We start from the raw sequence: 14,992 nt of genomic DNA, 5'->3' as shown, positions 1-14,992 counted from the left end.
TCATCCTTAAAGTTCACAAGAAAATCAGTCAAGCCATACAGGGCTGTTCTCAGCATCTGCTCTCCCCTCCCCGTTCACCTGCTTTGTATTTATATATCAGAGGCAATGAGGCTGGAAGGCTGCTGAGCCACTGCTGGGGAGGAGAGCAGAGTGAGCTGAGTTACTCAAAGTCAAAGTACTTTCTGCTATAGTCTTCATCTGAGGATGAATTGATCCACAGTGCCTGCAGCTACAGAGGCCATTGAGGACTTGATTTTAAGAATATTGACCAGTTTTTAAGAAGCCATAAATAATTGAATATCTATAGAGTAGGAATGGGCTAGCTTTTTTATGTCTGTGTCAACACTGGGAACAATGACCTCCTCTATTTTTCCTAGCTGCCATTTTTACTGAGAGGAAAAGTGATAAGAACATCCAACATTTCCACTAGACACCAGAACAGGGACAGTCGGGGAACTCTTTTATCTGGAATTGCCTTACTTTGAACACATTTCTCCCACTCACTGTTGCAGGGGGATAAAAAAATGACAGGGGCTTAACCCATTCTGTATTCTATCCAAAACAAACAAAAAAAGGTTTAAGCTTTACATATACTTTAGGATGACTGCGGTGCAATGCCGGCTTCTTTCCGGCTGCTAGACCAGTCCCGGCAGCCTATTATCCCCTTCATTGTTCATTGCGGCGGTCTAAGGAGTGCTGAGATCATCAAGCACAATGCAGGCCCCATAGCCCTGCATTGTGTGAGGATGCCAAGGGACAGTCCATAGCTGCAGCGTAGGGGTAAAGGAGGAGAGTGCGGAGTACTGGGCGAGCATGGATCAGGTTAGTAAACCAGATTTTGCTTGTCCCCTAGGAATTAACAGGAACTTAAAGGAGAACTCTTGGCACAAATTTTATTAACTCTTGCAGTGGAGCTACCCCCGCACTGCAAGGGTTAACTGCTTGTTTTTAAGCAGGGTAAGAAAAAAATTATACTCAACTGATCCTTAAAGCCGGTCATCTCTTAGACCGGTTCCTGGAGCGTCTCTCCCCCTCCACTGCAGTGATCTGAGGTCCCTGAGTCATCACGTTTTATACACTCTGGGACGCTGAGGGACATACCATCTGCTGCAGTGGAGGGGAAGACCGGCTGGAGAGAGCGCTGCTGACTGAGGAGTGTGTGAGTATAACTCTTTTTGTTTTACCCTAGGCAAAAATGAGCAGTTAACCCTAGCAGTGCAGGGGTAGCCCCAGTGAAAGGGTTAATAAAATGTGTCCCCGGAGATCTGTAACCCTTGCTGAGCAAGCACCATTGTGAGGGAAAACTTTTAATTTGGGTTTTAAAGCAATACCTGGTAATCCTGACATGAAAGCCCTTCCTATTATAGGGTGACAACACTTTCTCGCTGCCTCTTAATTGTGCTCCTGCATTTTCAACCTGTCACACGTATTTTCTATGGAGACTACAAGTGGCCGTTTCAACACACGGTGCGCAGGCATGGCCTGTTGTGGTCACCATCAGGAAACCCACCCTGAGAAATGCCATGCAACTATCGCTGGAGTGCATGTAGACAGGAAGCGGCTGCAAAGTGGGAACAGGGGATGCCAATTGTTTAGATCTATTTTAATAGCGCAGCGTAGAAAGTGAAAGGAAAAACTTTATATGAATAGGTTTCTTCCAGCAACACAGACAGTTTTACTTCCATGTTAATCCCTCCTCTGTGTAATGACTACAACGTGGCTAGAGGAAACACTAACCAGAACACTGACACAGCAGGGAAACCAGTGGTTGCAATGCAGCAGCTGCTGACACCGGCACCAAAGCCCTTAACATGAAATAAACCTACCCAGTGGTGAGCTGTCAGCATCTTATATGGTGGAGAAAACGATAAGAAACCTTCAACAACCCTCTGCCTTTCATCATACTACAGCACTGGGAAGAGCCACCTTCAATGCACTCCCGATAAGGGGTACAGTATCAGCACAATCTGAATGAGGAATGGCTATAGATCATTTGCTTCTAGTATACAAGCACCCCATATCAATCATATATATCAGAAACCTGCACAAATAAAACTGAGCACGTGATGAAAAAAAAATGCAATCACTTGCATTGAAAACCGCATATCCAAATGATCAGTAGATGCAGAGATATAGACAGCTAAAGTTACGTGCAAAGCTTGACTTTTCCTGCAAAATTTGAGCTTTTTCAATACGTCGAAACTGCTTCCTCCTCTTTCATTTATAAGGGAATGCAAAAGCAGGACCAATGCATGCGCTCTTTTTTTTTATGCACAGCAACGCAATGCATGCCATTGCATATGTCGGTGGCAGCGAAAAGGGTTAAAGGATAAGTGCACTTTAAAACGAAGTGCACTTGTCCCTTACACCCCTGTACCCTGACCTAAACTATACCAGTCTCCTCCTTCACATATGTCTATGGGACTGTAATGCGCAAGTGTGGCCAGGATGTAAACAAACACCAGAGACCGCATTCGTTGGATTGAGGTTTCTATAAATTAGAGGGCTGCGGCCTCCGGTGTTTGTTTACATCCTGGCTGTGCCTGGTCATTACAGCCTCATAGACTTCTATGGGGCCATCTCTCTTCATCTCTGGCCACGTCCATTGGATTGAGGCTTCCTTCGATCCAAGGGTCGTGGCCTCCGGTGATTGTATACATCCTGGCTGCGCAAGGGCATTACAGCCCCATAGACTTCTATATGGCCCTCTCCCATCGTCTCTGTCCGCTTTCATTGGATTGAGGCTTCCATCAATCCTAAGGCTGTGGCCTACAGTGCCTGTTAATATCCTTGCTGAGCCTGAGCATTACAGCCCCATAGACTTCTATGAGACCATCTCCCTTTGTCTCTGGCCACGTCCATTGGATTGAGGCTTCCTTCGATCCAAGGGTCAAGGCCTCCCGTGATTGTATACATCCTGGCTGCACCTGGGTATTACAGTCCCATAGACTTCTATGGGGCCATCTCCCATCATCTCTAGCCACGTCCGTTGGATTGAGGCTTCCATCAATCTGAGGGCCGCGACCGCCAGTAATTGTATACATCATGGCTGCGCCTGGGCATTACAGTCCCTTATACTTCTATTGGGCCATCTCCCTTCATCTCTGGCCTCAGAACTTAGCCCCTTAGGACAGGACAGCGAAACTTACAAATACCTAGAAAATACCTAGCAGGCCTAGAAAAAATGGAGGTGTTTTCCATAGATACCAAGTCCCTTAAAGGATAAGTGCAGTTTAAAACAAAGTACGCTTATCCTTTAGGCTGGGTTCACACCTGGGCGTTTTACAGCGCGTTCCTACGCGCTGTAAAACGCTCAACATGTGAAAACCAATAATTGCCTATGGGCCATGGTTCCCACCTGGGCGTTTTACAGCGCGTAGGAACGCGCTGTAAAACGCCCTACGCCCAAAGAAGTACAGGAGCTTCTTTGGGGCGTATTTGCCGCGCATAGCCATTAGGATACAGCCGGATAGCCCTCAGAAACGCGCGTTTGTTGCGCGTTTCTTTTACCCCAAATCGCGGTAAAAACGCGCGGCAAACGCGCATATTCCGTATGCCCAGGTGTGAACCCAGCCTTAAGGAACCTAGTTGCTATGGAAAAACATTTTTTCTAGGCCTGGACTAGGCCTACTTTTCAATTTATAATATATGGCACGTTAGAAGTGTATGGCCTATAGTGGCGTTCATGGGCGCAAGGAAAAACGGTGCGAGCTGTCAAGCTGTGCCGGTTTGTTAGTTTAAGAAAGTTGGTCTGCAGGTTTTCCTGACTGAGCTGGGATGTTGACTATTATGTAATCTACTGCTGACAATAAGATTTGCTTTGCCGCATCAACATATCCACTCCCTTCACTTCCACTATAGAGCTGGAAAAAGACGTGTGCTCCCAATCTGGGCAATAACATAGAACATGCGATAAGCTTTTAACTATAATGATTTGTTAAAGCGGAACTCCAGGCAAATCGCTAAATACACAGAATAAATATATATGAGCAACCTCTTTTAACTGCCAAGGGCTTTGTATTTCCGTATATACAGTCCTTAGATGTACTCAACTCTGCCACATAGTACACCCCGATCTGCCAGGCAGGAGACCTGATTTTTCTCCGTTGCAGTTTAGTAACACTTACAGGTCTTGCCCCTCCCGAAACCTGTAAATGGACATAAAAGTAGAAGAAGCAGATTGACAAGCTCATTTCTCTGCCACTCTGCTCTCTCCTATTAGAATCCTTCTTGCACTGCAGCACAAATGACTGGCTTCTTGTGCTGCTTCCCCCTCTCTCAATCTGAGTTCTGCTGTATAGGGACTGCGTGTGTCAAATTCAGATCTTTGGATGATAAATCATTACATCTCTCGTCATCTGAGCCCAATAAAAGATAAAATTGAGAAACAAATATTATATATATGCCACATTTCTGGAAATTCCAACAGGTAAAGAGCTTGGGCACTTCCTGATAGTTCTGAAGCTCGCCTACCGCTTTCTACCTCCTGCACATTCCAATTGACTAGTCAGCACTGGAAATGACGGGATAGACTTATTAGTTAGTACTATGGGGAAGGGTTACAACTTCTGCTAATGTTTTTATTGCTATCCGTGCCTTCCTGTCCCAGTGCCAGCCGCACCTCCAATTTCATCTATGGGTGTCACAGGGACAGGAAGTGAGGGAAGGAGAAATATCGACACTGGCACCAGGGCCGGATTTCCCATAAGGCCAACCGAGGCCTGGCCTCGGGGCAGCAGGTGTGTGGAATTCCAATCTCCAGACGCTCAGGAGTCTGCAGTTCCGGGCGCCAGGCAGGGAGTTGTTTTCTACATTTAGCCCTGCTTTGGGCAAGCAGGGCCAAATGTACAGCGGGGAAGCCGCCGCTTGTTTTGTACAAGTGATCTTGGGGATGTTGCCGAGATCATTTGCATGCAGCCTGCATACAGGGGGGCGCATTCTGGCAGCAGAGAAAGTAAATACGTCCCTGACCGGCACTCCAGATGCAGTACAAAAGCGTCTATTTATTGACAGAAATGCAGCATAAATCACACTCAGTGCAACATTTCGGGGTCTCGCAGGATCCCCTTCTTCAGGCATCACATGTTCTGCCAGAAGAAGGGGATCCTGTGAGACCCAGAAACGTTGTACTGAGTGTGATTTATACTGCACTTTCCTCAATAGATAGACGCATTTGTACTGCATCTGGAGTGCCGCTGTCCATATTTCTCTTTGTGCATGATAACGGCTGCCATCTGTTGGTCACCGCTGCACCCACTTAATCTATATGGAAAAAGCGGTCAGGAGTGATGGGTTCATGGACTGTTACAGAAAGTGAGGGTAATCCCCCCTAATGAGGTCACAGGAAGCAATAAAAACCAGATAGAAATGTTAACTCTATCCAAACCTGAGAAGAAAAACAATGTAGCTGTGTCGGGCTTTAAGTTTAACGCTGTAATATTAAATCGAATTATGTGTTGGCTGAAAATACATTATACTGTCTCTTTAAGGCCTCATTCACACTGCTAAGAGCTGGCCCGTACAGTTCCATGCTGCGTGCACGGCCTATTGGGCGGCTCCCAGGAAGGACAGGTGCTGTGTGTGATTGTACAGCATGTTCTTCTCTATGGGGGTATGCCGCTGTACGCTCAGCCGAACTGAGCGTTTGGGTGTCCGTGCTCCGGCGCCGACAGGATCCATCCTGTCTGCGTATGAGTACGGATACCCGCACCTGCACGGATGTGCAGCTTGGGTGAGCGTACGGCCGCGTACTCCCATAGAGAAGAACAGGCTGCTGTGTACAATCACACCTGTCCTTCCCGGGAGCGGCCCGATTCGGCCGTGCACGCCGCACGGATCTGTATGTGCCGGCTCTTAGCAGTGTGAATGAGGCCTAAGAGTGAGAGTGAGGCCTAAGAGTGAGAGTTCTGGAACCTGCCACCTCCAAAATCAAATCAGCAATGGCAGCTCCATGATGGGATCTTTTAAGACTTTTTGCCTTTTCCATGAAGCTCATGGTGAGCCCCTGTGAGAGCTGAGTCTGTAGTCTTAACTATTCCATCAATGAAGCATGCAAATGTGGCCTTACATTTCTTTAGAAACAATTTGCAGTAGTGGTGTTACAGCATAAACTGTTCTGCTTATCACGCATGTGGCCAGATAGATCTCCCATAGATATGTATTTAACATGCACATATGTAACAATTCCAGGTATTTATTACCTCTCACAGAGACCACAGTACTCTCCTGTCATTGCTTTTATCTGCTTTAGTTTCCAGAAGGAAAGCACCATCTTTGTTTAGGCATCATCCAGATTCAGCCTCTGCTTCCTGGACTGAGATGACCAGCTCAGAGACAACACAATTTTTGTAAATCATGGTCCCTGTGCACAAATGTCTGAGGCCCCATTCACACCGACACTGTTGCATTGCGTTACAATCCCATTTTTTAACGCAAGGGCAATGAAAAATGAATTGGTGTGAATGGGAGAGTTCACACCAGTGCGTTGCGTTGTGATGCTGTCCATTGCACTGAAAAAAAGAAAAGCATGCTCTACTTTCGTTCAGGGCAATGCAACGTAACACTGCAAAAACGCATGTTAACACAAGGTAATGCTGCAAAAATGCAAGCTTTAGTGAAGTACGTCCATTCTGGACATGTTCCTTTGCCCATAAAAAAAAGGAAACAAAAAAGCCTAAAAGTTGCAATGGATCAGATCGCACAGAAATCAAAAGGTACAATCGCAAGTCAACAGACCCTCCGTTGCGTTGCAATTACCTTGTGATTTTGGTGTGAATGGGGCCTGACACAGATCAGCCCCTCCTGCAGCCTCTCGCCTTGTGATTTGCTACAAAGTTACAATGTGCAGTCTGATTCTGGGGGCGAGGAGACTCAGAATATGCTTCCTCCTGTCTGCAGCAGACTGATGACATCATCTCAGCCTAGGTCACTGATTACAGCTCACGAACGTCTTTTTAATGATATAAGGTGATGATTTTTTTAATACAAACAGTTATTCTGTTGTATATTGTTATATTTTATGTATTTATTTATTTATGCAGAATTGTAAACCAGATGAAAGGTCCTGTTCGCAAATTTACACTAACTTAACTGTTTAGGATGCGACAAGTGGCTGGTACAGGTCTTCAGGTGGCAGGTAATAGTGGAGTATTGTCACAACGCTTGCTTGTATTGCTGATACAATAAAGTTACAGTATATTTGTATCATGGACAATGATGCTTTCCATCTACAATGTTATTAAATATTCTTGCTGTATAAGTGGTAGGCTAACTAGTTAGGCGGGTTTGTGGGAGGAGCCCTGCACAGTTAGACCCCCCCCATTCCACTACTCACCCGTCGGCGTGTTGGTGTCATCCCACCATCCTCGCCCTTTCATCAACATCTACTCTGAGTATGCCCCCTTATTTTGCATACTGACCATAGTGACCACGGCACACCCCAGGTCTATGTAGGCAGGTTCGTGATCTCTCTTTTCAGATTCGTATTCAGTGGGGCTCTGACTACAAATGTATTTATAATACTCGATGTCACTGTTATGTAAATAAAATTGTAGCAATGTTTTCTTTTTGGAAAAAGTACCCTTGTAGGGGGGCTAAGCTCATGCACTCCAAGGGTTAACCGTACATTTATGCCCGGGGGGGGGCTGTGTAGAGCACTTTAGCTTGCCGGATTGTCCAGTGCCCACAACCTCTTCCCTTCCGCTCCGTCAGTCGGAGGCCCACAAATGGCCCATAGTCCTGCATTAAATGTGAGAACATGGAGGGACAGTCCACAAGCCACCCTATTAGATATTAACAAGCAGGGCAAAACCTCGAATAAGCATTCACCGCTGATCAGGCTCACAGTTTTTTAAGATCTCCCTTTATCTCTTGCCTCAGTGATCACTGTCACTAGGACAGGAAGTGAGGTCAAATCTCCCCGACTAGCACACAGCATGAATAAAGACCCATCAGAAGCTTTAACCTTTGTGCACTCTATTAAACAATCACTTGATTACTGTTCGGCTGAGTGGACACTGGAATGTTTTCTTTTTTTTTTGGTAGGGCGATTACACTACTATAGTCGCCCTTGTTTAAACACTAGTCATCACTATAAAAAAAGTTGCATGTTGTAGCAATCGATTGCACAGATTTGGAGCATTGCGTGATGATTAGTGATTAATGGTTCCTATACGCTACATTCTGATATTTCAATTTTATGATATTATGTGTAGAGATTGATTGATCACAGGCAATTATGGGCGATTTTAGTAATACAATACAATACAATTTATACAATAAAATACAATAATACAACTGTACTTCTCATTTAAGCACATTAAAGCTGGCCATACACCTATAGATTATGTGCAGATTTTCTATGGTCTATAGTGCAACAGATTCCTCCATCTACGCTAAACTGTGTGGATGGAGGAACCTCCCACTGGGCCGAGCTTCTGTTTCTTGCTAATCAGCCCCGCCGGCTGTCACAATACCTGAACAATCTGATTGGATGCAGGCATGGTTCAGGTAATTTGATTGCCAACGGGGCCAACTAGCAAGATACTGAAGCTTGGCCCAGTGGGAGATTCCTCCATCCACACAGTTTAGCGTAGATGGAGGAATCTGTTGCACTTTTTCCATCTGACCATAGAAAATCTGCAGATAATCTATAGGTCTACGGCCAGCTTAAGGGGCAAAAAGTAGGGATGCACTGATACCGATAGTAGTATAGTTATCGGTGTCGATACAGAGTATTTGGGCGCATACTCATAATCGCCCAAATGCTCCGATACCTTACCTGATAGAGGAACTTCCGTCTCCCGGCTTCCCGATTGGCCGAGAAGCCATTGCGATGCTGATTGGCTGGAGCCGGCCGAACAGCCATTCAGCATGGAGCCGGCTTCCTGGCCATTCAGGAAGCAGTAAGGCAGGTCATTACTCGCCGCCCAGTTTCCTGGTCAATCACAATCGAGCCAGCTAAACAACATGGAACTGGCTTCCCGAGCAATCAGGAAGCAGGCACCATGTCATTACCCGCTGCCCGGCTTCCTGATTGTCCGGGAAGCCAGTTCCATGTTGTTTGGCCGGCTCGATTTTGATTGGCCAGCGCCGGCGGAAGCACCTGTATCGGTACTCGATATCGGCGTGTACTGAAAGCAAAATATTGGTACTAGTACTCGAAACTGCAATAACGGTATCAGTGCATCCCTAGCTAAAAGTGAAATGACATTTCTCCAACAGAGAAGCTGTCGACTCTAAAAGCCTAAGATCTGACACGTTCACATTCTATCCGAAAAGACTCCTGATGGTCTCCTATGATAACCATAGATAGGTATGTCAAGGCTTCAGGAGTCCAGGAGAAAATGAGATGATCATTATTAAGCTTGCATAGCGGGGAGCAATTATTTTCTATCAAAAGCAAGACGAACCACTGCCTGCTCAACAAAGCAACATGAAAAAGTCCTCTATATCATTACACGTGCTGGGGTGTTCTCATACATTCCTGTACATGCCATTGGTACCATCACACGAAGCACAAGCTTTTTTTTTTTTAAGTGAACCTGTCACTTCTTTCTAAATTCTTTACCTACCAATACAGAAAAGGAGCAGGCAGCACCAAGTGCCTATAGGTACTCAAGATTAGACAAAGGATTCAACTCAAAGACCAAATACTGTTTCAGGACTACAGCAGACTTGAGCACTGAAGTTTTATCATACATTCCTGTTCTCATACTAAATTGCTCAAGTCAGTTGTAGTCCTAAAACAGTATTTGGTATTTGGAATTATTGATTGATTGGATTAAAACTGTGGACTCCAGCCTCAGAGGGTTCGTAGATCAATAATAACTTTTAATTCAAAGAAACAGGTTTGCTACATAGCCAACATAAACACATACTTGCTTGCCCATGCTACCATGTTATGCCAATCTTCCTCCATAGCTTGTCCAAAAGGGTTATTCTGGGTATAGGGGGAACATATAACACTACCCTCTGCTTTCCATAATGTAGGGTGTAGTTCCTCAGTGGCCAACTGTCATGCCTTGTGTAGCCTGCTCAAATGTGCCTGCTACTCTTCCCAATCCAGGCAGGTAATGGTTAACCTTAAGCACATCTTCTTCCTTTATACAAACCATTTGGAGCACCTCACTGACCCACACCAGCACTCTTATTGGTTTGTGAGATGGTGGGGGTGGTAGGTGTGGCATAACTCCAAGGTGGAGCCGAAGCTGAGGTCACAGGTAAAGTGTCAAGAGTTGACAGGTTCACTTTAAGTGCATCTAAGTAATAAACACTGAGCCATATCAAGTTTTAAATCAAGGCAGTGATGAAATCAAATCCTCAACAATATTATACAATGGAACCTGCTAGCAACACCGTACACACATCATTTTTATTGTATGATGCTAAAAGCCCACAGGATGTTCTTGGGTTGTCAAGGTTTGTTACAGAACAACGACCCAAGCAAGAAGTTCTGCAGCGTACAGAAAGTTTGCACCGCCACCAACCGTCAGCTTGAGGTGACCAAACGCAAACTGAAATAGCTCAACTGCCGATAATGCCGAGGCAGCAATTAATCTGCAAGCTAACCTTGCATGGCAACTAGAATTCCGAACAGAACTAGGCATTTCATAGCAGCAAAAAGCATTCATTATCACTGTACATAGCAGAACTTTCTATTTTGTAGTTCCCATAACCACTAACACAATCCAGCAACCTATTTTCCCGCAAAGTTCTAGACTGTAATGAAGCCTAGAACGACCCGGACTCGTAGCGATTAAAGGGCCACTAAATCGATGTCGTCGGGTTTTAGGAACATTTTCAGGTTTATGTAATTTTTCAGGCCATTCGGATAATGCACATCAAATTGGTATACCGGAGAACAATTTTTGCGAATGCATAGTCGAGTTACTGTCTTGTAGTCTTAAGAGAACGCCGGCAACTGTCATTTGACTACCTCTTGACAGCTATAAGAGCTGCATCATAAAGTTACAATTTTGACAGAAAATTTGTGCAAGCGTGGAGACTTTTACAAGGACGTTTCTTGAATGTTGGCCGTAGTTGTTTAGCGCAATGAATACAACTCAACTTTTATCAAGCTGCCGTGGTCCTTTAAATCTTTTACAGCTATGCCATATAGGGAATAACCTTCGCAAGGAATATATATGCATATATATATGTGCCATTTATTTAACCTTTCCACTATGGAGCGCGGAATATGACCGATGGCAAAAGAGCTGGAGTTGAAAAGCAGATGTGATGCCACTGACCTGTAATTTAAAGGTTGACTCTTCAGCTCATAATACGTCTTCGGCTCTTCGTGAAAGTCTTCGCCTACGTCGAAATCTGCCACAATTCCTGATTCAGCCTGCATGGCTACAGCTGTCACGAGCAACCGGAGTCGAAGGCGAAACAGCAGGCTGCTAGCTCTCCAAAGACTTTCCTCTCAGTGTCATACACACAGTAAACTCCCTCGCTCGTCCTTGCCTGCACTGTAGACATACAGCACGGCTTGCGTTTTTTTTTTCTTATTATTATTGACAGCATACTGTGCTCCCGGATGTAGGCTCACCTCTGCCATCTATTGGATGTATTTAAATAGCCTTTGGCTTTTTTTCTTTTTACCTTTTTTTTTTTGTCATTCAGCTTGCTGATGCATTAACTAAAGTGCTAAACTATAGCAAACGATCAAAAACGTACCGCGTTGTAGAGGCTGCCTGGGTTCTGGAATGATTGTGCCTGTGAAACTGCGACAAACTTTAGAAGCAGTTTATGTTTAGAGGCTTATTTATGGCAAAGTTTTTTTTTTCTTTTTTAGTTTTGGATAGACTTAGGAAGAGCAAGAGTTTGTATTGCTGCCCTTTGGGGAAATTTTACATCACTTCCCGTCCCTGTGACATACCTCCCAACTTTCTGAGATGAGATATATAGCTACCAGCTGTCCGTCCGTATTGGAGGGACTGTCCGTGTTTTGGAACCAAATCCCTCTGTCCCTCTTTCTTCCTCAGTTGTCCATCTTTCTGGTCAGATCTCTAAAAAAACATTACTATTTACTAGACATGTGCACCAGCAAAAAAATTGTTTCGTTTTGATTCATGTTTTGTTTTTCGGGATTCGGGTCCAAAAGTCCATTTGTTTTGGGATTCAGACGAAATTCGTTAGCAGTAGTCTGTATGAAAGTTCGTTTCGTTTGCAGTTCGTTCGTGGCAGAAAAGACATTTGAGGGAAAAAAATATGTTTTTTTTCCTCAAATGTAATTTTGCTGCAATACAATATTGTCAAACGAAATTTCGTACAGACTACCGATAACGAATTTCGGAATCGGAAATTCGGATTCGTTTGCATTCGTTATATCTGTAATTCGGGATTCGGATACGTCCGAATGTCTGAAATTTCGTTCGAAATCGCACATGTCTATTATTTACCCATCAAAAGTATTTTACTGCACTAAACCTTTTTATCCAACCTTTAATAAAAAAGCTAAAATACAGCTAACAAAATTATATTAAATTATAAAAACAAATATAAAGTTTTCGTTAAACCAATCTTTTTTGTGCATAAATCCTCATGTTACTGGAGGCGTGACAGGGGCGTGTCCTTTGCCTACATACCTAAAGTAGTATTAAACTCTCAAGCTTTTTATCATTAGTAAATCCAGATCAAACACATATACAGTACATATACATTTTTTTTTTTTACATTTTAGCCCAAACACTTACAGTCATCATTTTTCCAAACAGCTCCAAATCTCTCAAATCACCTTCCCTGAGCCCTCGTTCACACCAGATGCAGTACGTTCCGGCCCGATTCTGGCCAGAATGCACTGCTTGGCATTGCGCCCGGCTCACTTTTTTGTGGGGCAGGAGGGGGCCACAATTCGATTGTCCGCACATGATCGCAATGCACATTTTGCCTGCGGTCCGGTGCGATCAAAATGCTGCAAGCACTATTTTGATCGCACCGGACAAACATTTAAAGGAGAACTATGAGGTGAGTGAAAAGCACTCACCTCATAGTTCTAGCCGACCTGTGACAATGAGACTGTCACAGGCCGGCTCAGTAGATCGGGAGGTGAGCGAACGCCGGTATGTGTTCGCTCACCTCCCGATCTACTGAGCCGACCTGTGACAATGAGACTGTCACAGGCCGGCTCAGTAGATCGGGAGGTGAGCGAACGCCGGTATGTGTTCGCTCACCTCCCGATCTACTGAGCCGACCTGTGACAATGAGACTGTCACAGGCCGGCTCAGTAGATCGGGAGGTGAGCGAACGCCGGTATGTGTTCGCTCACCTCCCGATCTACTGAGCCGACCTGTGACAATGAGACTGTCACAGGTCGGCTAGAACTATGAGGTGGGTGAAAAGCACTCACCTCATAGTTCTCCTTTAAGTTCATTTTAGGGCACCAAAACACAGTATGATACACATTTTTGTAAAATAGAAAAGATGAGGTTATGATGAGTAAATAGATACTCAACATACCAAGCTTAAAAATCGTGTGCGCCTGTGAAACGGCGACAAAATACAGTACCCCAGATTGTCCACAGGCAACGCTTTAAATGGCTGTACAGGTCATCAGGTTAGGGATAACCATGAATATTGGCCCTATAACTATTGCTCTCACTCTGGCACATGCGGTCATACCCAACATGTATAGTACAATTGTTAGTTTCGTATGTAGGCACACCCAATGCATGTTTAAGTTAGTATGCACACGTTCACAGGGGCAGGGGACTTTAACATTTTTTGGGACATTTTTACATTTTATTCTATTTAACTTTGATTTTTTTAACTTTTTTTTTTTACTTAACTCTATTCCTATCACATAAGCCTCACATAAGCCTCTGGTTATCTTTAAGGTGATATTAGAGGTCTATCAGACCCCTAGTGTCACCCTACCCTACATACGGTGCTGGCAGGGAAAGGGCTAAAAAGCACATTTAGAAATATGCATATGCATAGAGGAGCATTATTTGTAGCATTAGCCAGGTACGTTGTGACGCAACAACATGCATTCCCTTTGTGCGTTGACACACATTTGATTGTCATTTTCAATGCATTTTGGCAATACCTGCTGCCAATGCATCAATGTGCATGTTATATGTGCTGCCATTCATTTCTATGATCCTCCCAATGCACTAAAACAGACAAGTCGTATTTATATAAATGCTCTGATATTGGAACTGGCACTATTCTTATTATGGAGAAGTTGGACACATGCGTTTCAATGCATGTGTTATCTACAACATTGTAAATTGGCCATTATGGTCTGTTATAAGAAATAATGGTCTGTTATAAGAAATAATAAAGTTATCACAGTCTGTTTTAAAGCCCAGGGGCTGCAGCCATATTTTTGCACAAGTTGGTTCCTGATGTTTCATTATTTATCAGTGTGTTATTGTTCTGGTCTGTGGTATTGGGGTGGTTGTTTGAGAGGTTGTACAATCCCATGAGATCATCAGACATATGTGAAGGAAGATGGACAGCGGCATCTAGGTCCAATAGAGAGTCTGTCTCTTCAGAACAGGGATATATTAACTTCACCCTCAACAAGGAGTTTATCATAATGTTATCTTAATTAATTATGTGGTCCTCTGTGTACCCCAAAAGTTACATGTACACCCTTCATGTTAGGACTACTATTTATCCACAAGTGGGAGGAAAAAAATTCCACTTGCTAGTGGGTGGAAAAAAATTCCACTTCCACTTCCCATTAACTCCAGTATAAAAAACACCTAGATGCTTCATTGTCCAACCATTTACAGTGCATAGTGTAACATGCAGGTTTTCTAGAGAAGCGGCATGCAGGTTTAAAACAAATACACATTTCTCTTACCAAGGTTCATCATAGCGTGCCCACAGATTTCCATTGTTCAGTCCCTGACCAATTGTGAAATGTATCAATAGCAGCGCTTCTCCACCTTTCTTCAGCAAAAGCAAAATCTTAACTTACCCCAGTTTAAAATGTACAAAATGTAAATGTAAACAGGACATGTGTCCCCTCCAAAATCCA

At 44.1% G+C, this 14,992-nt stretch overlaps 1 protein-coding gene across 2 annotated transcripts in view; it reads right to left on the bottom strand.

Annotated features, from left to right (window-relative positions):
• MITF (melanogenesis associated transcription factor) overlaps positions 1–11,462 on the bottom strand; it is a 178,736-nt gene extending 167,274 nt beyond the window's left edge. For both annotated transcript variants that reach the window (XM_018555424.1, XM_018555425.1), the window contains exon 1: positions 11,250–11,462. In XM_018555424.1, the coding sequence (XP_018410926.1) occupies positions 11,250–11,353 (104 nt within the window). In that variant the 5' untranslated portion in view covers positions 11,354–11,462. The remainder of the gene's footprint in view (positions 1–11,249) is intronic.
• Positions 11,463–14,992: the final 3,530 nt, after the last annotated feature.

This window comes from Nanorana parkeri, unplaced genomic scaffold (genome assembly GCF_000935625.1).
Source record: "Nanorana parkeri isolate BGI_ZX_2015 unplaced genomic scaffold, ASM93562v1 scaffold196, whole genome shotgun sequence".
In the NCBI taxonomy this organism is placed as follows: Eukaryota; Metazoa; Chordata; class Amphibia; order Anura; family Dicroglossidae; genus Nanorana; species Nanorana parkeri.
Note: the sequence above shows the minus strand (reverse complement) of the source record. Positions and strands in the feature narration are given on the sequence as shown.